General features: G+C 41.5%; 1 protein-coding gene across 2 annotated transcripts in view; it reads right to left on the bottom strand.

Annotated features, from left to right (window-relative positions):
* The window catches only part of PRKCA (protein kinase C alpha), a 115695-nt gene that overhangs the window by 40252 nt on the left and 48485 nt on the right, over nucleotides 1–26958 (bottom strand). For both annotated transcript variants that reach the window (XM_052688031.1, XM_052688033.1), the window contains exons 4-5: nucleotides 4076–4187; nucleotides 3246–3374 (exon numbers count right to left, since the gene is read on the bottom strand). In XM_052688031.1, the coding sequence (XP_052543991.1) occupies nucleotides 3246–3374; nucleotides 4076–4187 (241 nt within the window). The remainder of the gene's footprint in view (nucleotides 1–3245; nucleotides 3375–4075; nucleotides 4188–26958) is intronic.

Below are 26958 nucleotides of genomic sequence, written 5' to 3'. Positions count from 1 at the left end.
CTGAAAATGGCACTGGGGAGGTGGTGAGATTTTGTCAGAGGACATCAATACAAAACTCCCACTCCTAGTCTGTAGCACTCATGCAGAAAGGACTGCCTGTCCACCTTTAGGCTCCTACACCAAAGATCTGAAGTGCACTGGAAGTTCACATGGAAGCACGCTAGCATTAAACATATTTATGTATGGGACTGAATCATTTCCAGGATCAATTGAATTCAAAACTTGCCCGAGTGTCCTGATATTTTAGATAATCTGGCTGAACTACTGGGCAGCTCCAGCTGGTCTCTTTCCTAATACTCAATGGGTAAAAAAACCCCAACGTTATTTACCCCATTTTATTGTGAAAACACTCAGTAAACATGCATGTACTGTGGCCCTTTTTGGAAAGAAAAGCCACTGCAACACCTTCTGAGCTGTTACACAGAAGCAAACACCACTTGCTATGCACCAAGCAGTGACTTCCCCCAAGGCACAGAGCTCTCCATCGCCGTTCAGTGCATGGCACCCTCCTTCCTCCCAGCAAGGAAGCGGAGCCGCCCACAGAAGGAACTGCAAGATGCCCACCGGAGTGCCACGTCTGCAGCCAACAGCATGACTGTTCTGCAGGCAGTCAAGGCTGGCTACAGGAACACGAGCTCAGCAGGAACCAATTAACAGGCAAAACAGGATGCAGAGCAGAGAGATTAAGGAATTCAGCTGAAGGAGTTCAACACCTACAGAGACATTCTTTTGAAGAAGAATCCAGCAAAGGCTCAAACCCAAGAGCAGTTCCTGTACATCCTGGACTTTTGATCCAGCCCCTTCCTGAATCTAAAGGCAGCTCTGGGATCTGCAGACTTTTTTGCCAGTAAAGACGCTGTAGTAGGAGACACATTGAGTCAGAAATTTGGGGTTAGCAGTGTTCATGAACCAACTGAGAACCATTAATTTGTCTTGCTGTTAAATATGCACATAAGCTTCAGCTTGTCTGGCCACAGCATACATAAGTACATTTGTATGGTATCATATATAAATTAAAAAAAAAAAAAGAAAGAAAGGCGTACTTTCAGGGAAATCCATTTATACTTACGGAAATTTTTGGAAACCTTGGAAATGCCTAGGAATGTAACGTAGAGAACATAGCTTCAAGCATATGAACATAACACAGAGAACACAGCCCCAGTCATAAGAACAGAACAGCACCTTAATGAGCTTATTATAACAAGGTTGTCGTAAAAATTCTTCTTCTTGTCCAGAAACCTTCTTAAATTTTGGATGGAAGTATTTTATCTACAAGCACACAAATAAAAGCATTTGCCAAGTGCACTCACACCAAAAAGTGGAAGCACCTTTCTCCTAAGGACAGCATCTTGGACAAGTTCACCTCTCCTACACAACAGGAAGCTATCTGAAATGTTAACTACAGTTAAGTACTACTTGGGATCTATTCTAATCCTTTCTAACTAAATTTGATCATGCCTCTCCTTTTCAATGCTTTTTACAAGGTTTGACAGAAGAATCTGGAGTTATTCAGATGCAGAGATAACAAAAGCATGAACAGTGACAGAAGGGAAGTTCAATGCTTCTGTGAGCTGTGAAAATCAAACGTGATGGCCTGATTTCCTTTATGCTGACTACAAGGAATATGGTACCTTTTGTGATTCATTCCCCAAATAAGAAGTGTGGAGCTAGAAAGAACATCTCTCTGGTGTAGAGAAGAGAGCCATTCAATTGGAAGGGACCTGCAGATATCATCAGTCCGACTGCCTGACCACTTCAGGCCTAACCAAAGGTTGGGCTCTGAGCGCAAGAAATCAGCAATGCTGACACAATGGAACAATGCTCAACATCCACAGATTGCCAACAACCACATCAAGAAGTAAAGACAGAAAAGCAGGTGCTTTGGGAAACCTTCTACTTTGTTCTGCCATAATTTTGGCCTTGAATTTTCAACACCAAACAGGCCGTGACAACAACAGTGTTCTCAGTTCCTGCTTCAGTGTGTGGACTTTGTGAATTCAGCTGCTCACAAAACCAATTTCCAAGATGCATTTGTGTGCGTGTAATAAGCATGACAGTGTGTTAGGACACACTGCTGAAGAAGCAGTGTTGGTCACCTGCCATGACACGATAGCTCATCCCTTATTTTGTTTTTGATAACTTCAGTGCGCCTTTAATTCCTGAAAGAGAATTCTGAGTCAAAAGAACTTCTACTTTCATCTTGAATTTATATTAAACAGACTTGGTTTGAACTAATTCCCTTACATCAATTTCAATTTACATAATCTAATTCCCATCTGTGCTCTCCCTCTGAATAAAGACTTTGCAGCCCAATGGATAAAGAACAGTATTAGTGTCCAACAGAAAGGAAAAACTAACAGTAAAGTTCACTACCAGCTTTGCACTTGAGATATTAGAGCCAATTATCAGCTGACCTCAGTTAAACAGAAAGCAAGCACAGAGCAAACAAAACATAGGCTGTAAATACAACTTCTGAAGCGGATCCTGAGTGATAAACTCTGCTCCCTGATAATGCAGCAAGGAAGTTTTGCTTGAGGTAAGCAGCACATCTATGTAGGGGGACAAAATGGTCCCTCAACTTGCAAAATACATTTTCCGTATGTTTTTCTGCAGCTTCAACTGGGAATGAGACAGGCTGTGTGGGTGAGAGGAACCAAAGCTTACTGATAAGCCCTGGGAGAAGCACTTCCAAGGAAAGGAACTGCTGCCCTCTCCTTCCTTCCTTTCTCTCCCTTCTCCCTATCTTATTAACCTTAACCTCATAGAATATGATCTTTTTATTATTACTGCTTTATAATACATTGGGAGTAATATTTGGGATTGAGTCCAAGTTTCTTTGTTTACTAAATACTCTGGAATACAGGAAATCCCTCCTTAACTGATGAAGTTAAGAGCATTTCTCATGTTCTGAAGATGATGGCTAGCTTCCTAAATGGTCAGCTATCCCCTACAAGGAAAACAGACATGACAGTCATTTTCTAATGAACATTCCTGGTTTTTTTTAAAGCAGTTTTTCCATCTTTACATTTTCACTTTATTTTTTTAAGCGTGCGGATTCTTCAGCTAATAGAGCATTTCTTGATTCAAAATGCTTCTGGATTCAAGGACGCAGTGAATGAAACCCTCATGCTTCCAAAAGGAAACACTCTGCCAACGTGCCCAAAAGATGTTGACCAAAGCACATCAGCTCACAGTGAATACAACACCCTTAAAAATCCTGCCACATTTCAAAACGAGTCGTTTACCTGTTACTTCCAGTTTGTCACCAGTGACTTCAGCCTTCAGATAAATCCTTCCCCTTTTCTCAGTGTGATCCATGCCACAGAGGCTCGGGACGTTTATCACACATTGCTTATGCACATTCATATCACACGCTGTGGATACAGAAGCGTTTCAGATAGCTGTGAGAAACTAATAATATGATTCTACAGCAAACACTGAGCAGAATGAAAGTTAAGATTACTATGTGTAATTGCTGGCAGCATTTGCAGATTACAGCCAAATGCTTTCTGACTGACCAACATGGCTAGTTTTCATCCTGCAATACGTTTTGTGGACAGTGAATGAAACACTGAAGAAAATAATCCACTTCAGACACTTAAATATATTAATGAAGTGCAAGAAAAAAAGCAAAACCAGAATAAAGACCTTCTGGGAATATGCCTGAGAAAACAGAGCACTTCTGCCAGCAGCAGCCATGAAGTCATTAGAATTTGGTGCAGCAGACTTCCAAGACAAATGAAACACAAGGGAAATACTGGATCTTGGCTGCCACATGAACTGAAATGCCAGTTTTCAACTGCGTGTTCATCCACCCACTCCTGAAACAGGTTTCCTCAAAAGCAACAGCAAATGCACTCCTCTCGTATCAAAGTCCATGCAGCACTTTTGCAGCAACAGAAGAGGTTTTCATGAGATTATTATTATTCAACTGAAATATCCACTTGAAATACAACAGTCCTATAAATAGCTGACATTTGAAATGGTATTTTCCATTGAAAAGAAAAAGTTGTTATGAGGTGTTTCCACATGCTTTCAAAAGTACGGTTTGGTAACAAAGCAAAACTGAACTTACTGTCACATTTCATCCCTTGGTGTATGAGCCCATAAAGGAGGGACCCACAGTGGTCACAGAAGGTTGGGCTCCCATAGGTGTGGATCTTAAATTTGTGCTTGCTCCTGGGGTCCTATGGGATAGACAGAAAGATACACGAGTCATAGGAAATAAGATTGGAGCATCTTTAATGTAGCACTTCAAACACTGAAAATCCTCCAACTCTGCCAAAAAATATATACCATATCTTATTCATAACCCTTACAAGACTGTTGATATATTGGCCACAGTTTTAGTGCTCAGCTCTTATATTTCTTTTGCTTTGGTTTTGTCAGAAAGAATATGTCAGTTTAGCGAGCTGAGGCTTGTTCCTATGATTCATCTACACTAAAACTGCCATTTACTGACTGCACATAAACATAAAACACAATGACGGCATTCCTCCTGTGGCTGGACTGTCATCTGTCATCTGTTTATTTACAATCTATCATCACTGCTCTTCAATGACGACACAAAATACGGCAGAAGAGAAGCAGCAGTTTGTTAAGGGGCTAATCTGAAATGCAGTAAAATGACTGTAAAACCAGGATGTTTAAGATGGGATCATCTTGAAATGCTGCAAATTTATCACTTACATTATTGCAGATGAAAGAGAACAAATTCTAACTTGGCACATAGTAAATATTTTACAGAGACTGCTATTCCTGTCTGATTTTCCAGCAGAGAAATTTATAGTGAGGACATTTTAAGGCCACCGGCAGCTTGGAAACGGTTTTTAATTTCTGGCTGGTGAAATGGAATGCACCCAAATCCCTTAAAAACAAACACTGAAGACAAGTCAATTTATTATTATATTATTATATATATAAAATCCATTTGCTGTCCCTTCAATGGAAGAGGTCCCCTTCAGAGAACTGAGAAGTGCATTTGGATCAGGACTTCAGGACTGCCTCCAGCCCCACCTGTATGGTTTGACACAAATTTGGGAAGCACAATTTAGGTCTGCATTTCAGTCAAAGCTGTTGCAGCACAATCTTCATCAGACCTGGGAAGAGCTGCAGCTCTTCTTCATTGAAAAAAAAATACAACCAAGTTTGAAACCAATCTTTGCAAGCATTCTTTTTTCCTTTGGACTTCCACAGCCTCATGCATTGGCAGGGAATGGAAGTGATGCAGTACCAGGTCCTTCGTGCATTAAAACATCCCAACAAATACAACTGCAAAATGAGGGCTCAGAGAGTTTTCTTCTGCTTACAGTTTATATTGGTATTAATACAGCTCCACAGTAGAAAAGAATTATTAAATTGTCATCAAAACCAAAGTAAGCTAGCAACTTGCCAAGAAAAGCTTTCAGGATGAATCAAAGGAAAGTACACATTATACAAAATGGAAAAGTTGCCAACTCCTTCCTCAGAAACATAAGGCTCTTCTGCTATGAGCGCTTTCTCGAGAAATTTGGGAACTCCCAACGGTAATTTTATTGAACATACTGAACACACAACAATGAAAAGACAAAATCTTGCCTTCATAATGTAGTACTGTGATACTTTGTGAAGGTTTTTTGTTTGCTTGCTTTGGTAAGCACTTCCGTGTTCTTTTCTGCACTGATTCTAAGCTCTAGGATGAATCTACAAGCAGTAGTTGTCACTGCACACACAGAATATGGCTGTTATCCAGGTAATCTGTACAGCCCTACCATCAAGAATTCAAATTGACACTGGATTTCAATAGCTCTGCTTATTCCACAGCCTGAGATACCAAATGCAAACTGCTAACAACTACATTTATGTTGTAAACACAGGCAACCTGCATGGAGTGGCATTCAAAACGCTCCGCAGAACGTCTCTTCCATTATTCATTAGTGATACAGCCAATGGGTGTGGGGTCATGGAACGTTGCCTTAGTGAATGGTTATCTGAGGACCTGACTTCCACCATGCATGTGCCTGTCAAACAATTCGAAGCACCTTTTCAAGCTAAATTGTGCCTTGATTTTGTATTTACAAACAAGACTTGTTGGAAATTTGTTGCCTTTCAAACATATATCCTTAAACATCATTTTTGTTAGCACGTCTGTTGCTAAGAAGGACACAAATCACAGCTCCTAATGGTGCTGAATAAGGAGATCTTTATAGTTCTGTTTAATATATGAGATAAGTGGCATTTATGAGTATAATGTACTGACAGAGGGAAAAGATATGTATATATAATGTGTTTTTAAGAGCCAGTATGTTGTGACTATGATATCTTATTATCCTCTATACACAAAATTGCTTCTTCTGGTCACAGCACAGAAAGTCAGAGGTCAAAGAAAAATAGAACTGAAATTACTACTGAAACGGAATCCCTGCATGGAGGAAACCAGCTATTTAAGTCTCTTTAATAGAAGGAAATGATAAAACATTCAGAACATTCTAAAGGCTAACAAATAAGAGAGAAGTTTCTTCATCAGTATTTCATCCTATTTTCTGTTCCAAGCCCATGCTTTAATTTTGGTAAATTTAAGAATACCAAACATCAAATTATTCTTCTGCGAGCAAGTCTGAAAATGAACAGAGAAAGCTGAGAGGCCAGGTGATAAAGCTCTCACGTCGTTCCCTGTATCAACATGGGCTTCTCATGTCCACAGTTTACACTTTCACTGTAATCCATATTAGTAATAATAATTATTTTGCCACCACCACTTAATTACTTGCAATTATCACTTCTTAATTGTTAATGCAGTGCAACATTTTCAAATATTAAATATGCATTTAGTGCATAACTGAGGAAATAACACTGCTTTCTGTCAGAGCTGCTCAGCAGAGGTAAACCACTGAGCCAGAGGTAAGATCCTGCAGATTTTTTTTTTCAAATATCTCCTTTTAATCAATGTAAACTTTAAATAATTCCCAAAGTGTTGCTGGCAGTCATATTTCATAGTAAACATGGGGAGCCAAGCCAGGATATGACAGATGAACTGCCAAATAATGGCTGCTATTTGCAAGAGAATTGAACTTTGCACTAAACCTGGAGTAGATTAATTGTGAAACTCCAAAGGGAAAACCCACTTCTGTTTCCAAAACCCATCAAAATTAAGAAAGTGGCAATTGGAAAAGCATTGCCACTGCATTTGTTCAGCAGCGATGAATGACAGGCTGTATTAAAACTGAAAAGTGAATGTTTTGCTTTTCTTAGGACAATTCCAAGTTTCTGTAAGGAGAGCAGGACGCAGTGTGTTATAATTAAATTGGAAAGGACTGGCCTCAAAGCTAAGACACGCTTCTGGAGAGGCAGGCACCCATGGCAATGTGGTGCACACAGAGGGATGCCTTGAGAAAGGAACCCCAAAATTCGAGCAGGAACTCAGAAACTGGTCCATGCCCCAATATGTGTGCAGAAGAACCCTTCCAGCCCTGCCCTGATTCACAGCTGCTGCTCCAGGTCCAGCAGAAGGAAGCAGAATTGCACAGCTGTGTCTTACTGTGTGCCCTACTGCAGCAGTGCCACCACTTCTTGGCCAGAAACCACTCCGTCCTTTTTCGGGATCAAAGATGGGAGTGGGAAATAATTGAAAGCACGCAGCTAACCAGCTGCAAATGTCAAACTGTGCTTCGGCACGTTGCAAAACAGCTTATGAGCACGATACCGACAAATTCCTTTTAAAATCTCCCTTTTGATCAGCAATTTATTCCCACTGATAGCACACTGAACTCACTGTAATTCTGTAGGCATTAAATCACTGCTTTGCTTTTCAGTATAAGACATACAAAAAGCCTCACGTGAGGCTGCGGCCGTGGGCATTTTATAGACAAAGCAGCGTTGTATTATGACTTACTGATGTCCTTTCATAGTAGAAGACTCCAAAGTTTCACTATGTCACTAGAACTATGTGTTCAAGACCAACTCTGATGCTGATTCTGTGGCTCTGTGCTGCTACATCCCTACTGTCATACTTGAGCATCTTCTGGGTGACATGGATTTTTCAGAAGGAATTTGAATCAAAGTCACACAGGCTAAAAAAGATAAAATCCTGAATGCCATTGGCATAAATGGAGGCTCTACTAAGGACAGAAGGGGAGGTGTATTAAGGATACGCACTGGAAACACGGGCTGCTCTACGCACAGTGAGCTCAGACATCTCCTGCTGGAGCAGGAACACCAAATCCTGCATCCTTCCTCATTCCCCAAGGAAGCAACACGGCTCCAATGGGCTGAGCCCACCCCGATCTGCACCACTCCTGTTTCACTTAAAAGAGCTCCAAGTTCCCCAAGCCATTACCAAGTTAATAAAACATATCTGAGAAGGTGATGTGTTTCCTCTGAGTAGAAACAAATCCCACGCTCATCCCACACCATCCTTGGGCAAACTTGTGTTTCATTTGAGAACGTTTTCAGATTCCATTTTTCAGACTGTTACTGAAGACCACTTTTACTTCTTATTAATACGAAAAGATTCCAGAAGGTGGGCTAAGGAGGAAAACTGTATTTAGTCAATGCTGACAGTTACTAACCAACCATTTCTACCTCCATACTTTTATAGAAGAAAGCTTCCCCACTGTTCAAATATGACTGAAAGGCAGATTTTTCAGTGCTCTCTTGGAATTCACACTAAATTATTACTTTTAATTAAAAGATACAACTGGTTATCAAATCAACTGATTTTGATGGCTGCCTTTTGTTCCTATTCTTCTGGCATGGAAATGTTTTAGGATGGACTAGAGATGCTGGTGATGTGGATTCAAAAGAAGTACTGGGAAGACAGCGGCACAGCTGTATATGCATCAAAAGTCATTTAGTATTTATTCATTTTACTCATGCATTTGATATTGGACATATACCCTTTTAAACACCAGGTACACCTTCACACTTCGATCACTTCTCACAATGTAGAGTTTCACGTTGATCAGATGGGGGAAGTAATTTAAACAAATTCCTTTGCTGAATTGTTTAATATTAGAATTAACAATGCAGTTTCTGTGCTTTCCAATGGTACTGAGATGCAGTTAGGTGGAGTGCCTCATTAATGTGATAAAGGACTTAGCACAAAGCAGGGATGTTGATGTCATTTGACTGTGGGACATCAGGTTGCATGCCAACTACATTAATGCATTTATGTACAATATCTTCTCATCAGGTTTTAAAAATTTCAGTATCTGCCAACTTGCTCATCCCAGAGATGATACGATTTACATTTTTTCCCCAAAACCCTCGGCTGGAGCTCACATTATCCTTCTTTCACTAATTTAAACAGAAAATGAAATGAGATAAAGGCTGAAAACCAACCCAACTTGAAATCCGTTGGTTTCTCTGTAAAAGCAGTGACCCCAAGAGCAGAGGCATCAGGTCAAACAGCTCAACATCTGCTGTAGCTTGCACGCTATTCATGCAGGCAAGCAAAACACATTTATCCAAGAAATAATCAGAATTAAGGCAGGAGAGAGTGGAGTGACTCCAAGCACATTTTTTCAGAAGCCATCACAGATGTCCACATCTTTTTTGCTCTGTTAAGATTCCAAAAAGTGGCTTAAAAGTCCTTATTCAGCTGCTAAGCCCTTGAGCTGTTCTGATACATATGGCACCGACTCATGACTGGTTTGCATGTCCCACGCTTCCTCCTAGTGCAGAATTCTGTTTTCCCCTATAAACTGTGAATGGTGCTCGCAGAGCCCACTGCCCCCTGCCCACCCTCACCAAACCCACCTACCTATAGAGGACGTTGGCTTCCCCCCTGCTCTCAGCAGCACCCACGTGCTTCAGTGCTCCCAAGGCATTTCCATTGCTGGATGCACTGCTGCATGGCAAGAAGGTTTACTACACATATATATCAACTTATGGTCAAGATCTAAATGTGAAGCCACTAACTTCTGTGCTGGAGGAGAGTATTTCCTGAGTATGGAAAGCGAAATCCAAGGAGCAATGTGTCATCTTCAGTGTTCTCCAGAGACACAAATGCCATTAACAATGGAGGGGTTTGATGCAGACACATGCTGGTCCCAAACCTGCACCTGGATGTGGAAATGCCGCTTTCATACCTCACCCCATCCCAGTAGGGACTGAGGCATGCAGTCCTTGAATGGTCTTTTGAATTGTATAACCACTGAAACACTATTTATTTATGCCTTGAACAGATGTTTTTCCATATGTCTAAATAACCCTTCTTCAAAAAAGCAATTCAAGCACATTAAATTTAGTAGACCAAGGAATATAGAGACATTAGACTCGTTGGTATTTATAGAGCATGCAGTATGTTTTCTATAGCAAAGTCAGAATGTTCTCTTTTGAAAAAGTCAGTAGTCCCAGCTAAAGCAAAAAACCTACGAAGGCTGGCTGTACAAATGCTATGATACAGCTTTTGTCCCCAGTCCTGCCCTTGCAGTGCCAACACAGCATTTATACACAGCACTGCAGAAGTTACCATATATCTGTGGATGTAAAAATTCAGGAAGCAATACTAAAACTGTAAAAAAAAGTTATCAGTGCACAATAAACCTGAAAAGAAGGGCAACCTTTTAGCGCAGTCTCTTGATTCCCAGCTATCCAGCAGCATTACTTGTGATTTAGAACTCAAACTCAGGGTTAGTACTTGGGGAGGAAAATGTTTCATTGTGACCATGGACGAAGCCCAGCTGGACGAACACCAGGAGCTGACACAAACCTGCAGTCCCCAGGGCTGTGTTTGGCCTTTGTGTGGTTTGCTAACCAAGCCCAGTAAGGAAGCAGGGCTGTGAGCAGCAGAGCAGTGAGCTGTTGGCAGCCCAGTGGCATCAGGGGAGAGCCTGCAGCGTGCAGCAACGCTCCGTGATATCATCTATAAATATTTAATATCTGGCAATTAACTCAGCGCTGTTCAAAGCAGAAGGAAATGATGGAGATGCACAAAGACCTCCCCGAACCTTTGAGGAACACTTCTACATCGCATCTTTTGAGTTTGCCCATTCTGAGAGCGTTCCACAGACACCACTTTGAGAAAGCAGCACTCCTCCTGCTCCTTCTCTAATGAAGGCATTTTTCTCAAGGCTGCTGATGCCAGAGGAGCTCCCCAGATCTCACGCCATTGCTCCCAAAGTAGCTGAGCGCTCCCAAAGAAGGAAGGCGAGCTCGGCCTGCTGCTTCTTGTTCCTCAGAAATCATTTGTGAGAAAGAACATTCCCTTGTGAGGCCTAGGGTTGAAGGCTGCACAGCTCCGGGAAGCACTGCAGTGAGTGGGGATGTCACCAGATGCACTGTAACCTCCCATTAATGGGCAGCATAAGGCACAAACCAAGGAAGAACTTCCACAGATGTGTGGCACATCCCAGCAGCTCTGCCCCTTGTGTTCCTCACATTCCTATAAGCCAAACCCTTCTGCACACTTCTCCCCTTACTTCTGTTTGGCATTCGATCCCCCAGCCAGTGCAAATTAACCACATCCTAAACGCTGCCGTACACTGCTTGTGAAGCTCATTGCCTTGAGTGCTATGGGGTCAGTTTTATACAGAAAATGCAGATTCAGGAACATCAGACAAAGAATGAAGAAAGAGAAACGAATAAATAACTTTCTCTTAAGCGAGGGAAAGCTTTTCCATGCTGGCTCTCCTGTTTCGCAGCACTCAGGCCACGTGCAGCAGGAAGCCCTGCAAGGAGCACTTGGGCAGTGCCCTCTGCACGTGGAGACAGCACTGAGCTCTGTGCACTGATGCCATCGCTGAGGGGAGAAAAGATTTAGCAGGATGTTAAATCACCTTCCTGGAAGGTCCTACAGTGCCACGGTCGGTCAGGGGTTGCGTAAAGCACCTCTATGGAAATCGCCTGGCATGTAGGAGAGCAGAATAATTGCATTTTCCCTAAACTGCAAGTAATGGAATGTTTGAAAAGAGTCAGGAAAGAAACTGTCTTTCCTCTGTAATCCCAGCATGCGGATCAGCAGAGGCTTTTTGTGGTGCTGCTAGCTAAGCCTTTGTAAGGCTGCATGGAAAACAATTATTAAAATTAATCCCAAGTACAAATGGAATTGCACAATATTAATCCTGCTAAAAATAAAAATGTAACATGATAAACACGTAGAAGATTGACATGAGGAACAACGAAAGAAAACAAAGTGTGTTAGAAAACAAATGGGGCTAGCACTGGTCGAGCCTGCAGGAGCACATGAAAAAGGAACATTTTAAAATGTGCATGCAGCCTTCTGGAGCGCCCAGCCTGAAGAAGGCACACATTTGCAGCCTGTCGGGAAGAACCTTAAGGAAATTCAAAGTGTTTTCCTTGTTTTGTTTTGCTTTTTAGATTGAAGATAAAACAAAATACAAAAGATGTGGGAAAAACCCTTCTGCAGCAGAGCGCCTCCATTGTGGAACCCAGAAAAGCAGTCAGTGCAAAGCAGATATACATTTAGAAACTGGGCAGCCCACAGAACCCCTCCTCACCATCCCATGGAACAAACAGGAGGAGGCATTCATGCACTGCCTCCAGATGAACGTTCAAAGGACACAAATGGTTTCAGATAAAACCACTGTAATGTCCATAATAGTTACTAGATTCCAATATAATGCAATTAGCATGAAGTTGGTTGAAGCTGTAACATAAATGCTGCCAGTGCAGTTCATAATGAGAATTTCATACGTAGAGAAGTATGTTTTATGCACTGCTCCTCAATGGCAGTTTGATTTTGAAAAAATAAAAATAAAAATTGAAGAATTTCAGATTCATACTAAATGCTTTATCTCGTTAAAGAAATAAAGATGTACTGTATCAAGTAGACACAGTGTTCTCCTGCATTGCCTAATGAGTGCAATCTCTGCATGACAAAACTATAATAAGGATGCAAAATGTCCTCTGGCCACAGAGATGCAAGACAACTCAGTCATGCAAGAAATCTGCATGAAAGGGAGGGGACAGGACCTGAGAAGGCATGGGGCTAAGCATGAAGCAGCTCCTGTAGTCCTGATTAGACCCAGGGCATCTCCACAAACTCACGGTGGAGATGAGCAAATAAAGAATGTGTAATACAATGGGTCGTGACAAAGAAGCATAAACCTCACTTCAGTCAAACACAAATTGTGGCCTTACAGCTGTTTGGCCCCAGGAACAACAGTCGAGTCCAGCTCCATACTGAGCATGAGCTGTTTGGCCATTCTCTGCAAACAGTTGTGGAGAACTGCAAGGCTGCGCTTCAGAGATCTGCTGATTGAAAGAAGTCATCCAACAATTTGTGACAGAATGCTGTTGTTAAGAAGTTAAGGCTAAGACAGACAAGTTGCAGGGGAGCTGACATTCATAAGAAGGAAGTTCTGATTTATCTGGCACCAGGATTACCAGCCATGACCTGCATGATGCACGTCATCATCCCTGCCCAGCAGCCAGCAATTCCACTACTGTGTGTGTGCAGGCAAGGCACGGAGGTGCAGCCTGATCTAACATCATTCTGAGCTGCAAGAAATACAAAATGAAGCTCGCCTTTCAACTGGGGAGGCTCTTCTGCTCCTAAGCCAATTGCCTTATTGATATCCAGGCCCCCAGTCACTGCTCTCTCCCCAGTCAGCATGCAATGCTGCAACGGGCTTCAGCTTAAAATTAACTAACGTGCCCTTGGGTTTCTATGACTAAGGCAAAACAGGAGCAGAGAAAGCACAAAAAAAGCACCAGAATTGATCACGGCTGATTGAACTTGGCATAGAAATCTATGACAATGCATTATTTAAGAAAATGTGAATTGAAAAACACAAATAATACCACTTCAGTTTCAAACAAAAATGAAGTTTCACCACAAGTGTCAGATGGGAGAAGGTTCAGCTTGCAGTAAAACAAAACACATGGTTGGAAGATGAAAAACTGGAATAATGTTAAATATTTATAAGATCACATCTTCCCTAAAATAAACATATTTATAAAAGTGATTTAAACAAATGTATTTTGTTAAACACATGCTTTTCTATAGAATTAATTCACTGTTCCGCTGAGCACAGTTAATTGTTGGTCCCAAACTCACCCAACTGCTTTAAATTCAACGCATTCCTTTATATCCTTGCCCACCGTTTCTGCCATTACCTATGTGCCTGGCTCGTCAATCACAGCCCTGCAGATTGGCACCTCTCTACTTACATTTATCACTTTTCCATTTTCCTTCAGCACTTAGCATCATTAATTTATCAAGTCCCATTCCATCCTACTCCCACAGCTCCTTTAAGCATGACAGAGCAAGGTCTTGCTTCATTATTTTTCATTTTTAACATATTTCATGTCAGGCACAACAAATGAGGCGACTCTGCAGCAGCAAGGCATCGACAACAGGCTTTACCATGGCTTAATCAAAGTTTAAGTACACAGAGAAGAAGCTCCGTGCTGCATTCACCCAACGCTTTTCTTTATAACACAGAAGCAGTTGCAGCAGCCTCCCTTCCCCTGTGCACAGGGCAGGCACTCAGTGCTGCATTATCCGCTTGGAAAGCTTCTATTGAAGCACTGAGAGACGTTTTACTTTCATGGTAATGTCTCTCTTGAATCTAAAAGTCCTTTCCAAACAGAGTAAAAGCTGAGCTTGCCAAACAGCCCATGTTCCAAAATACATTGTCCTATGGAGAGTGCAACTGGGCTCAGCACAGCGCAGTTAGCAGCTGATGCCAGGCACAGAAAAAGTCTTACAGACATCTGGACACTCACAAAGGCCACGTGGAGCTGCCTTCCACCATGCCATGGCAGGCTCCCTAACACAGGAGATGCTGCTTATCCATTCTTCTGAAGATTTTTCAAGCAATCTTGTTCTAAAACCCCAAACCCCCTCAAAAGAATGCAAAAGGTCTCCCCCTTTCCTTTTTATCTGAAACATTAGCAAAACCAAATGCAGGTGGAAAGCACGGATGTATTGCACAGAGATGTGCAGCCCTTGGGCTGGCAGCCCTTCTGTCACCACAGAGGAGAGGAAGGGAATGGAATCTCAGCAGGTTTGATCAGGTCGGATGGATCAGAGCTGAGGCCACAGAGCTGCCCATCTCACAGAGCTGCTTCAGGCATCGTTGCAGGATTCTCTCATCTCTCGTTCTTCCTTTTTATATTACACTACATTTTATCTAACAAAGAGCAGATAACTGAAGTCTCATTCAATGAACCACCACAAGACCAGAAGTTCTCAAACCTTCAATGCAGGCAGCATGCACAGTGGAGAAAGATTAATTCATATATGAAGTCCAGCAGCTGTGCACTTGTTTTTACCAAGTACACAGGGCATTGTGACATTCCAGCTCTGCTTCTTTTGCCATCCATCTGGGCTCGTGATCAATGGATGGTGACTAGAGGCCACCATCTAGGTGGGTTTAAAGTTGTATCCCATCCTTCATCCTTCATCCTGTTCTTTTGCTTCAGCAGCTGCTCCTCCAGCAATGCCCACAGCACTGAGGTGGGACTTTGAGGCAGTTTGAGCTCCTTCTGCACTTGAACACTCACCATTTCTCTGCACATTGCCAAAGTGCAGTGGGTTTCAAACCCCACACTCATCATCATTGCAGATATGTTATGGTATCTCAATAAAATAGGCAATATTGTGTTGTGAGTTGTTTGGGGTTTTTTTCCTTTTAGAATGTCAGGACCCTACATGGCATCTCTGATGGCCTGCAATGGAAACAGCATGGCAAGTAGGTAGCAGTCCATGGACTTGTTGGACTTGCAACATATTCAAAGCTTTGATTTTACAGTGCAAATGAATAGCCCACTTCCTGTGAAACTAATTTCCCAAAAGCACAGAACCAAATGCATGAAACTCCATCAAAATTCTGTATTCCCAGTGAGACAAATCTAACTACATCTCTTAGAACAAGTAGTGCTGATTCTCTAAAAGAGCCTTTCCCCCAAACAAGCAGCAGGTAAAAACGGCACATCCCAGGTCCCTCTGGATTAAAGCACACCTGAAACTACAGCTCCTGGCCTGACAGTGATGTGCTGCTCAGCTGTGAGCCCTGGCACAGCTGTCTCAGAGGCTGCAGGAGGGAGCAGCCTCACTCCCCTGCATCCCTGCATCCCCACATCCCTGTTTCCCCATGCAGAGCAGTTCTGCTGCACAAAGCTGAGCCAGCAGCTCACAGGGATGACTGCTGTCTGCTGAACTAAACCTCCTTTTTCTTTTCTCTGGGAGTCACTCAAGTCTTTCCCTGAAAGCAAATTACATATCATTAATTTAACAGAATTTAATAAGAGTTTATTTTCAGCTTGTCCTGACACTGCACCAAGTAACTGCATAAAAAACAACAGGATAACATCTTCATGTCTGTCTAATCAACGTCTGTGAATCAGTGGGTACTTTTTAATCAAAGCTCTCTCTGTTTAGCAAAGAAGTGCTGAACACACAGAGTGAAATAATGTCTGAAATAAGAACATGGAATGTTTCTTTACTGAGATTCTGTGTTTAAAAGAGCTCTGCTGTGGAGAAGAATATATATGCATTGATAGAGGTGCAAACTGCAGGCTGAAAAATGAACAATGAAAAGCTACAGAAGAAAAACACAAGAAATATTAATTACTGTATTGTCAAAGAAGCATTTTGTGTTAAATCTTTACCTATAGCTTTTATTGCTAAAACATATAATTATGTTCACATACTACTGGGTTGGTTGTCCTGCCCACAGCGTTATGAAATAAACAATACAGAACAAGCAGACAATCCAACAAAGTGGTAATTTATCCTGAGAACTGTGGGTTAAAATGGCAACCTATTAAAAATGTGACTTCAGTTCAAAGAGGGGAGCATCTGTATGGAGCCACTGAAGGCAGCAGGATCGTTAGAGAAGAAATCCGGCCAGGAACAAAGATCAAATGAGAGAGCCCATGGGAGATGCTCACTGCTCATTGCTGCTTCCCAGCGTAACGCATGTGCTGAGCCCAGCACGTGAGATGGGGCCAGGCAGGAGCCAGCCTGTGGTTGGAAGCCTGGGGACACCCTGCTGGCATTCAGGCTGAGCTCCCTGTGGTCCATCTTGGAATCAGACGGAACAGCAATCAACCCAAGCACACACTGTGCGACCAAAACTAAACCAAAGCAGCTCCTATTTCTGTGAAGCCCTGGAAAAAGAAACTTTGCTGTGCATAAATGGGGTCCGTGTGAATAGGAAATCAGCATGCTGAGAGTGAGATACTCCCATTGTTGGGGCCTTCTGAAGCAAAGACATCTGCTTCCAGATCTCTGGGGTTTTGAATTATTTTTAAACCCTGAACAAAGAACACTTGGTACCACATACTTCCAGTTTCACAGCTGGGTTATTTTAAGCAGGCAAAAAACTCGCTGGGATATAACTTTCTTATTTTGAAATATTTTAGCTTGAAGTTATTAATCTGCCCCTCGAGAATTCAGAACATCTTAGAACACTCGTTTTAAATATTCAGTATCTTTCAAAGCTACAATCTTCTCAGATGGCCTTAAAATGAACGCCTGAAATATCTCACTGTAATAACCCAAATGGAGCCCTTATTAAGGAAGAGATTCCATTTATTCTTGATTAGAAAATTTTTCTCCCTGTCTTCACTTCTCCCTCCTCGAGAAGGAAAATCTCTGTCCTTATAAAGAGGTGGGGAAATAGCCAGGAGAGAAGTGGTGGGATGAATTAATTGGTAGAGCAGGGAATTAAGCCACAAGGACTGAGGTGCAGGATGGACAACACGTCCTGACATGCCATACACTGCTTTCTGATAAAATCAGTCTGAAATTGGAAAACACAAAGGCAGCAGTAAGAAGCTTGCAGAGAGCTCACCAAAAGCTGTGCTAATACGAAGGGTCGGCTGCTCCATTTGCTGCCTCATTACTGGCTGGCTGATAGTTTCCAGGTTCTTAAAGAATTCAGATTGAATTTCCTCATCTAGCTTTAGTAAATTTTCATTTTATGCACTGACAATGCAACTAAATTTTCCTCTTTATGGTGGGATGATGAATTTTGTAGCTAAATCTCAAACTTCAATTTGAAGCACTTAACAGATTCTCCATCAGCCCTCACTGAGTCACCCAAACTGCCAGCAAAAATTCCCATTTGTTCTCTCTGTCATTCTATGATATCATAAGCAAATAAAAAGATTTGCTTTTCCACAGAATAATTCAATTTGTTTTTAAAGATGATTAAATACCCTCTAAAGAAAATTGGGGAATACTTCTGTGTAGTCACAGCCTCTCTGGATGCAACCGCAGAGCATTTTCTGGATGCAGCAGGCTCAACCACAGCCAGCACAGGGAAATATCCCATAGGAAAACCAGGCAATGCAAGGAAGTGAAGTTCACAAGGAGCTCTGCCTTCAACCATGCTGTTAAAGCACTTTTTTGCTTCAAGACCAATCACGTTTTAAGTCTGCTGGGTAGCTGTTGACTATAAATGAGACTGCAGAATGAGAATACGGCTGTGCGTGTCACTGCCTTTTCCCATTTGCTTGTTTGTTGTTTTTTCACCTTGCTCTCCTGCATTAACTATCAACAGAACCTCAACAAATCCGTTCTCACTATGTGCACCTGTACCACGCTTCAAAGGAAGGCTGCAACAAACTTTGTTGGCCATTAAAACACGAAAAATGAGCAGGGTGAAATGGTTTTAGCGTAAGAAGGGTGGCTGACTGCTCCAAACTACTGGCAGCTGGTTAATGGGGACCCAATGGCACCACCTTCTGCAGAGACAACTTCCAGCAAGACACAGAACACCATCTGTAAGGGGAAACAGTGGGTTTCTATTAAAGACGACCTCTTGGTCAGGTGTATAACACAAGAGGAGAGTAAGGGCTTGAGAGAGTAAAAAAAGGATAAATTACTGTCTTTTAAGCATGATCAATTAACCACAGACAGCAAAAGGGCACTACACTGAACTTAAGAAAAATACCACTCATCAACATCAAGTGAACAGTAGAATGAAAAGTCACTTTCTTCATGGAAAGAGAGGGAATCAAGTTTGGCTGCAGAAGGTATTACAGAAAGTGAACTAAATAACTTAGAGCAGAAAGACACACATCTTGATCTAATTTTAGTTATGCAGCCTGGCATTTTGTTCCATCTTTCTTCAAGAAGATTCTGTCTCAAGAGATGACAAGTCATCCTGCAGGGACAGGACAGCCCAGTGAAACGCTTTGAAGAGCACTGAGGCCAGTCTGTCCAATTCCTTTTAATTGAATCAGACACAGACAGTGTATATTTTACTTTAATTAGGCTGCAGATAAAGAACATCACAACATACGGGATGCCAGTCAGGGATAAGTCATTAGACAGCAGAGAAAACTTGAAAATATGTGAGGCCAAAGAAGATGCTGCACAGATGAGAAGATGGGAGCAGGATCCTTTTCCATCAAAGGATCGGCGTCACGAGAAAGCAGGGAACAAGGGAGCACTGCACAAGGAGATGGAGAGACCTCTCATCAGTTTAGAAATGAGAGCACTTTGAGAAGAACGAAGTTACTGCAAAAGCAATGCTGCTTCTTTCTTTGCAGACATAATGCAATCAGGCATAGTAGTCTACCACAAACTAAAGTTACAGTCAAATATATTATTCAACCCATCCATTAAGGATATCTAATTATGGAACATCATTAGCAAAGACCTAATCCGATTTTTCCTTTATTTTTCTTTTTAATTCTAACCTATTAGTTTTCTCCCTTTATTGACAGACTTCACTTTTAAGTTGTTATCTTTGAAGTCTGAATAACATTAGCAGATTTATTTATATATTATTTTTTTTTAGCTGGCTGAACTGGCATGATTTTGCAGAAGGATTTGGACATCAGAGAACCCCAGTTTTAAGACTGTCTCCTCCTCTCCTTTTTTGAAATTCTCATCTATGAAGTTTGCCTAACCTACTTGCAGTGCTGAGCTTTTTGCATCCACATATCAGCACAACTGTAATGCTTTTTAAACGTACAGAGAGCATATTTATCATTTATCATTAGGTACCTCATGTTTATGCACAAATTGACATGCAATTGCATAAGCAAAAGCCAGTGCAAACAGCATGCACCTTAGTGGATATTTTAAGCAGTGTGTAACACACACTCCTGGATTTGGTGTCATGATTTATCAGCCTAATTTTCAAAGGCTCAGAGTGTCTTGATGCAGCTCCTGCTGATTCCAATGGTGAATGCAAATATCACAGGGAACAGCATCTGTGTGCATACACCCCATCTGTGTGCATGAGGAATTTCACGTCCTCTTTAGAATAGGGAAGATTTTGCCAAGAGGTTTTCGTTCAGAAAATACCGTCAGAGGTTTCTTCATCTGTGATATTCTGAGAAGACCAATAATCCATGTATTAAAGCAGTACTTTACTTTTAAATGTGGTCATTTTGAACCTCTGCTGAAGGAAATGTTTAATTTTTGGAAGCCTGTATCGATTAAGATGCGTTGGTCTTTTATTGCAATGACAAATGACCCAAAGTCTTGGAGAGATCCCAACAGTATTGGCAACACACGCGGTAATGAACCTGAGGGAATGGGCTGCACTCTGGCAGGAGCAGAGAGATCAAAACAAAGTGCTGTTCAACGCTAACAAGGGAAAAAAAGCACTTGTCTCTCATTCATTTTAGAAAATAAACTTTGATTACAGCAGCTACTTTTGGGCTATTATGTCATTACAGTGACTGCATTTAGGTGTACAGAGTAACTCGTAGATCCGGTGCCCGTTCAGGTCTAAGTCCTGGTGCAGCACCATTCTCCTCGTTTGACCTAAAGGCTTCATTACAGCAAAACACAAAGCACTGGGAAACACTCTGATTTGATTTGAGCTGGTAAGATCAGTAAACAGCTGTACCTTCTCACAGCAGAGCAAAGGATTAGTATGGAATGGTAGAACATTTTCTACCCTTTCTATTGCATAACGTCCTTCCAGCAAATTAAAAAAAAAAAAAAAGTGTGTATTTCTGTTTTGCTTAATTTTACCTCTGAGCAGCATGTTTCTAAATTGGGCGCATTAAATATAACGCCATTTGCGTTTGACTGAAGTCTTTCATATTATTTATTGCAAATCCCCTCTGTGTGGGAATATTGAACAAAGTCTGTTGATTGCACAGCTCTTTTTGTCTTCGTGAATGGTCCAATCATGCTCTTGGCGCACGAAGACACAAGTGACAGATGTTAAAACTGAGGGATTGTACATATCTCCTAACAGTTACAGGACTGTTTGAATTTCTACTGTTTCTTCCATTAAAGTGATTCCTTTTAGAGGGCAGAGCCCTCGGGGCTCCCAACTTGTCAGCAGTGGCAGCCAGAGACACGCAGCCCATTATCACTTTCCGTTTGCCCAAACCAAACCAGAGCTGCTGACTCGCTGCTGTTTACCCTCAATACTTCCCCAACTTCAAACCTTCCATATTCAATGTTTCCACCTTTTCTTGGTTAATTCTTGTTTCCTCTTTTATATTAATTAGCATTCATATGTGTAGAAGTGCTTTTTTGTCATGAAGAGGTACTGAAAATTGTACTTTACTACTGACTTCATTAAGCTCAAGACTGAGAACAAAGTCAACATGGTAACATGAACAAACTCTGAAGACTACTACCTACAGTCTCTGCTTATTAAAATTCTTATTTTAATTAAGTAAAGTGAAAACCTTTTTTAATGTTTTTGAAAAGCAACGCCATTAACACGTGGTGAGGAATGGGATTTTGGGCTTCCAGACCAAACAATAGAACATGACTCATTGATCCTAAGTAGGTCAATCCGTAGGTGCTGATACAGACCTTGAAAAATAAAATTGGATTTGAACTAAGGAAGGATTTAATACAGCTATTAATAAGACAAACAGCCAAGTCTTCTTCCAGTTGTGTGCTAGGACTGTGGGGTTCAGATTGCCATCATTCTGTTCATCCTCCGGTACTGACCACAATAACCAGATTTCAATAAATTCCAGGTTTTGTGGGGTTATTGCTTTTTTTTCTTGAGAAGCAGAAACAAAAGTAGCCAAAGCTTTGCATACGCTTTTTATAACTATTTTTATAGAGGCTTTTATCTACTTTCTGATCCATTCTTTGCTGGTCTGATGCTACAGTTTCCATAGAAACAGACCTGAAAGTAGCTTTGTTACAGATTACAACGGTTTTCCCAACACAGAGAAATTTCTTTCATGCCTCAGTTCAGCAAGTACCCTCCTCATGGGGACAAAAAGAGGAAAGAAAAACTCAGTCTCTGACCCTTGTACCTATTAAGTTCTCATTAGCAGAACGTATTGCACGCTTTTGCCTTTACTTTGTGAGCTCAGCCTGTGCTCTAAGGATTAAGTTTCATTAATCACATGGGTCACACCAATGTTTATCTGCAAGGGAATAGCTGAAATCAAATTATGGAAGGGACTGTGACTGGGAGAACAGCTTCAGTGGAAGGGGAAGGATGACGTCCTTCAGTGCAGGTAACGCGCTGTCGGCCTAAACCCTGCTGGCATCAACTCTCACTGGGTTACGGAAATCTGACCAATTATAAACATGAGAAAGTATTTCCCAACAGCAATTCCATGGAATACGTGTTCCCCGCTATCACCGCCTGTTTCACTGCACTCTGATCTCTTCCAAAACCTAACGAAAATCTGTGAACTGCTTGGATGTTACCTTGGTAATGGACAGCTGAAATGAAGAGGAAGCAAACCAGATGACAAAAGCCCAATAACCAAATGGAATGTGTTTATGTGAAGCCCCCAAAAGGCTCTGCCAGGGCCAGACCAACACACAGAGCTCAGCCAGCAGGATCCTCTCCTGCTAGGCAGGCCCCAGCTCCTTTCGTCCTTCCCCTCTTCTCTTCCCTCTGCTCCACGGGCAGAACTCAAGGATGAAATAACCTGCTTTCTCCTACAAGTGCTTCTTGTTCCCCCAACCCAGGGTTTGATTTATACTCAGAAACAAAGCCCCTGTCAGTTAACTCAGTAATTAGAAGCACATTTCTGCCAGCAGCCCAAGGAAACAGCTACCAACAATTTACAAAGATAGGTATGCTCCCTGGTGACACATCCCAGAATTATTTGTGGCATATGGGACCTACAGAGCTTTACAAAAGTAGCCCACTCGTTTTAGTCCAAATTAAGATTTCATCTAATTTTGGTGCAAGAACTGCCACCTCACAAACAGACATTGCTAAAAGTGTTTTGCATTCTGCAAAATCTCCGTGCTCTGTGCCCGTGTGCCATCCCTCCAGCTGATAAATTCAGGATGCCATAATCAGACTTCTTTCTAACACATGATTGTGGAGGTGGAACCCAATAGAGATGCCTGGGTTACATTTTACATGCCTTCTCATGTGAGAAAAAACGATCAGTAAGTCCTAAGCTTTCTTCCCCCTCTGCATCCCAATATCACATCGTTCTATTTATGCACAGCTTAAAGATTGACACAACAAACTTTTGGAAATGGTGGCTGTAAGATGACAAAGAAATAACTATATTAAATTTAACCCGACAACTGTAACAATACGGGCTGTTGGAATAATGTCAGCTTCAGCATTGGGAATTAGAAGTTCTGATTGTACATCAGTGCCCAGCAGATTGCTTCATCAGTTGTTCTTACTGCCGTTAAAACTGCAGCCCTATCAACGAGTTTTTTTTTACTACTGGGAATAACTTTGCTGAGAGTTCTCCTTCTATAATATCACTGCCTAATAATTGTTCTCAGATGCTTACTTCTTATGAAAATTGCTGATATTTTTAGGTCCGTCATTTATACGAATTTCCCATCTCTCAGCAGTACTCTCCTGGGTTATTAACTCTTCTGAGGATCATCTGTGTTATACTGACTGCACCTGTGCAGGGCCTCAGGCATGAGCTCTGAGAACGGATGGGTTGGGATGGAAGCCCCAGTGAATGGGGCTCAGCTGGCACGGGAGGGAGGTCACCCTCCACGAAAAGGAAGCAAAAGATTTGCGCTGTTCTTTTCAAGAGCTCTTTTCTCTTTTGAGAAAGTCAACCCAAGGGCTACCTTGGCAGAGCAGAAGGAAGGGTTTGTAAGTAGGCAAGGGTTGTGAACCCACCCGTGGTGCAGCCCCAGTGCAGGCTGAGCACATGCAGGATATTCACACAATGCACACAGTGTTTTTCTTCAGATGTTTCTCTTTTGAATTTCTCTCTCAGCTATTCAAAGTCTTACCTCAGGGCTGGTCCTGCTTGAACTAAAATTTCAGTCAGTGTATTCAAATACCTGCATGTCAAAATCATCATTCAATGATTAAAAATTACATTTTTGATAGCCAAGTCTTCTCTATAGTTAATTTCTATGTCTTTCAGGTCAAAACCATAAGTAATACCCTCATGGCACACTTATTTCTCTATGAAGTACTTCCACACTCTGCAGAGATTCAGAATTCAGAGCACTCACAAGAAACCAAGCATTTGGTCTTGTAATAGGAGTATTCATTTTGGCCCAAAACATTTTAAACTACTTGCTGCATTGAGTGTAATGTTGATTTTTTTGTCCCTCGGACTGGCTTTGTAGGAAAAGGGAGTAGGAATAAATACAGAATACCATTTTGACAAAAGTTATGCTTGCACTGTAATTGCTTTATAAAAAGAATATCTACCGTATCTGCTGTAAACAAAGTTATTCTGATTAGTAATTCTAATAACAACAACAAAGCAAAACCATACTAAGTTGGTATTTTAAATGATTTTAAAGGAGTTTCTATATTTTCTTTTTTTTGAGTGTACAATGAAAGATTTAAAAAATTATTGCATCAGACCTGCTTCAGAGTTTCATCATTAACAAGAGCTTGCCTTTAGGAGTATATTTTTGCTATTCTGGCAGGCAGGAAACTTTGCTGTTTGCCAGACTCGCCTGCCTTTGTGTATCTTCTGTGCTAAAGTGAGCAGATTTTTATTTTAATTACCAAGAAAATATTTCTGGTATAGGATTGCCTATCACCCAAAACTCAGATCAGTGAGAACAAAAATCTTGTTGTCTATAATATTAACCAGTGATGTGTGTTTGCTGCTTGTGTCCCTCACGATGTCCAACAACTGAATGGTTAAAGGCAAAGCACTTTTCATTATCCCTGGGAGAAGGGCTGCAGAGCTTTCTGATTAAAATCCCTTTTGAACTGGGTTCTTGGGTAAGTCTTAATGCTGAGCTTCCAGCTGCTTTTTTGTTGTCATTCTATTTTGTTCTGTTTTGAATTCCCAGTAAAGACCGGTAAAGCAACCATCTTCTTTCACTCTGAAATCTGAAAATATTTCCAAAGAAACCCCAAACCCAACTCTGGAAATATTCTGAAACCTGCCTGCTAGCATGAATATATATGCATGCTTCCTGCAGATATAAAGGCATATATAAAGCCAGCAAAGCCAACCAGGAGATGCCAGGAGCACTGTTCCAAGCCCAGTGCCAAACTCCAGCCCATATGATCCCTGCTTAGAACTTAACAGTCATGGAAAGCAGTCAAAGACCATTAGCATTTCCATTCCTTTCTAAATCCCCCTCCAGTACAGCTGCACAGTTCTATACAATGCATCTCACCAAAAATCAGAACAATCCCTTGCAACTTATCCTTCCTCAGCACTCGTCACCTCCGTGCTGGTGCGCACTGCTGGCCAGCGCCCACACCGTGCCCCAGCAGGAGCCTGGCTCCTGTTCTCCTGCTGGCACCTTCACCATCAGCTCTCACTGCTTCTTTCCCTTCTCAATAATTATTTTTCTCATTTCATTGAATTGTCCAAGCCACTATGGAAAATATTCAGCTACTGCAGCATCCCATGCAACCTCAGTGCAAATTTAGAATGCTTTTTTTTTTTTTTTTTTTCCCCAAATGTGCTTAATACAATAAATCTCACAAATCATTTCAATATCAAGAGGCTTATCCACTCTACCATCTTTCCCATATATGTCACCTTCAGCAGACACAAGGTCAGACACCCTGGCAAATGAAATGGGATGGCTTTGCTGTTTCATTTTGTGTAATCAAAATCTTATCAATTCATTCTATTCTGAGTGCTTAAATATTAAGAATTCACTGCAATTCTGAGTAGGAAGGTCAGATTCAATCTCCCTTGACCACACAGTTGTTTGCCTCCCACCCCTTTTTTTTTTACTTTTCAATTTCTATTTATTTATTTATTTAGGTTATAAACCTTCCAAGTCTGAAAGCAGAGCAGTGCCCATGCAGAGACTGTGATGTCTGAGTTCCTGTGCAATCCACGTTGTTTTAAAGGCTCGTTTAAAAAGTTAATCATAGAATCACAGAATCATAGAATGGCTTGTGTTGGAAGGAATCCCAAGGATCCAGGGCCACCAACCTCCAGATCTGGTACTAGACCAGGCTGCCCAGGGCTCCATCCAACCTGCTCTTGAACACCTCCAGGGAGTGGGGCTGAATCTATTTAAATAATATTTTAAACAGTCAGTGTACTACAGAAACACAACGATTTTGGATTGCCTGAATTCTTGTTGTTTCAACTGAAATGCAGTTTTGTTCCCCAGACACCATCATTCCAGCAGCAGCCATCAAGGTGACCACTTTATTCATCACTAATATTTCTTTTTGGCACAAAACCAGATCCTGCAACCCGATGTTTCAACCTGAATAAAGCAGAAAAAGAGGGTGATTTTAGGCTTCCCTATCTCCTGCATACCTCTTTGCTAAGGCATTCAAAAGTGATAATAAAAAATAATAAAAAATAATAGATAAATAATAATAACTTATTTTCTCTGTTACAGCAGTGGAGTACTGCAGCAAATAATAATGTTACACATGGAGACAATATTTGCACACCACTATTTTAGCGTGATGCAGGTCACAGGACTTCTATACAGCCACACAGTCAAAGTTTACTACAAAACATGCAGCTACATGGAGCTTAAGAAGGGCTAGGAAATAAGAAAAGGTCGGCGAAGGTGTGAAAACGCTTTTTGTTTTCTGAATTGCCTGATATTAAACTAAGTTTTGCTGCAGCTGTTCAATCTGTTTAGGGAAATGACTGAGAGTGAGGAGCTTCCTCTCCTCGCAGGGCACTGCAGCAGCCACAGAACTGCTCACAGTT

The sequence above is a fragment of the Tympanuchus pallidicinctus genome, unplaced genomic scaffold, assembly GCF_026119805.1.
Source record: "Tympanuchus pallidicinctus isolate F22 unplaced genomic scaffold, pur_lepc_1.0 scaffold23, whole genome shotgun sequence".
NCBI classification, from domain to species: domain Eukaryota; kingdom Metazoa; phylum Chordata; class Aves; order Galliformes; family Phasianidae; genus Tympanuchus; species Tympanuchus pallidicinctus.
The sequence above is the reverse complement of the archived record's forward strand: the minus strand, read 5'-3'. Positions and strand labels throughout refer to the sequence as shown.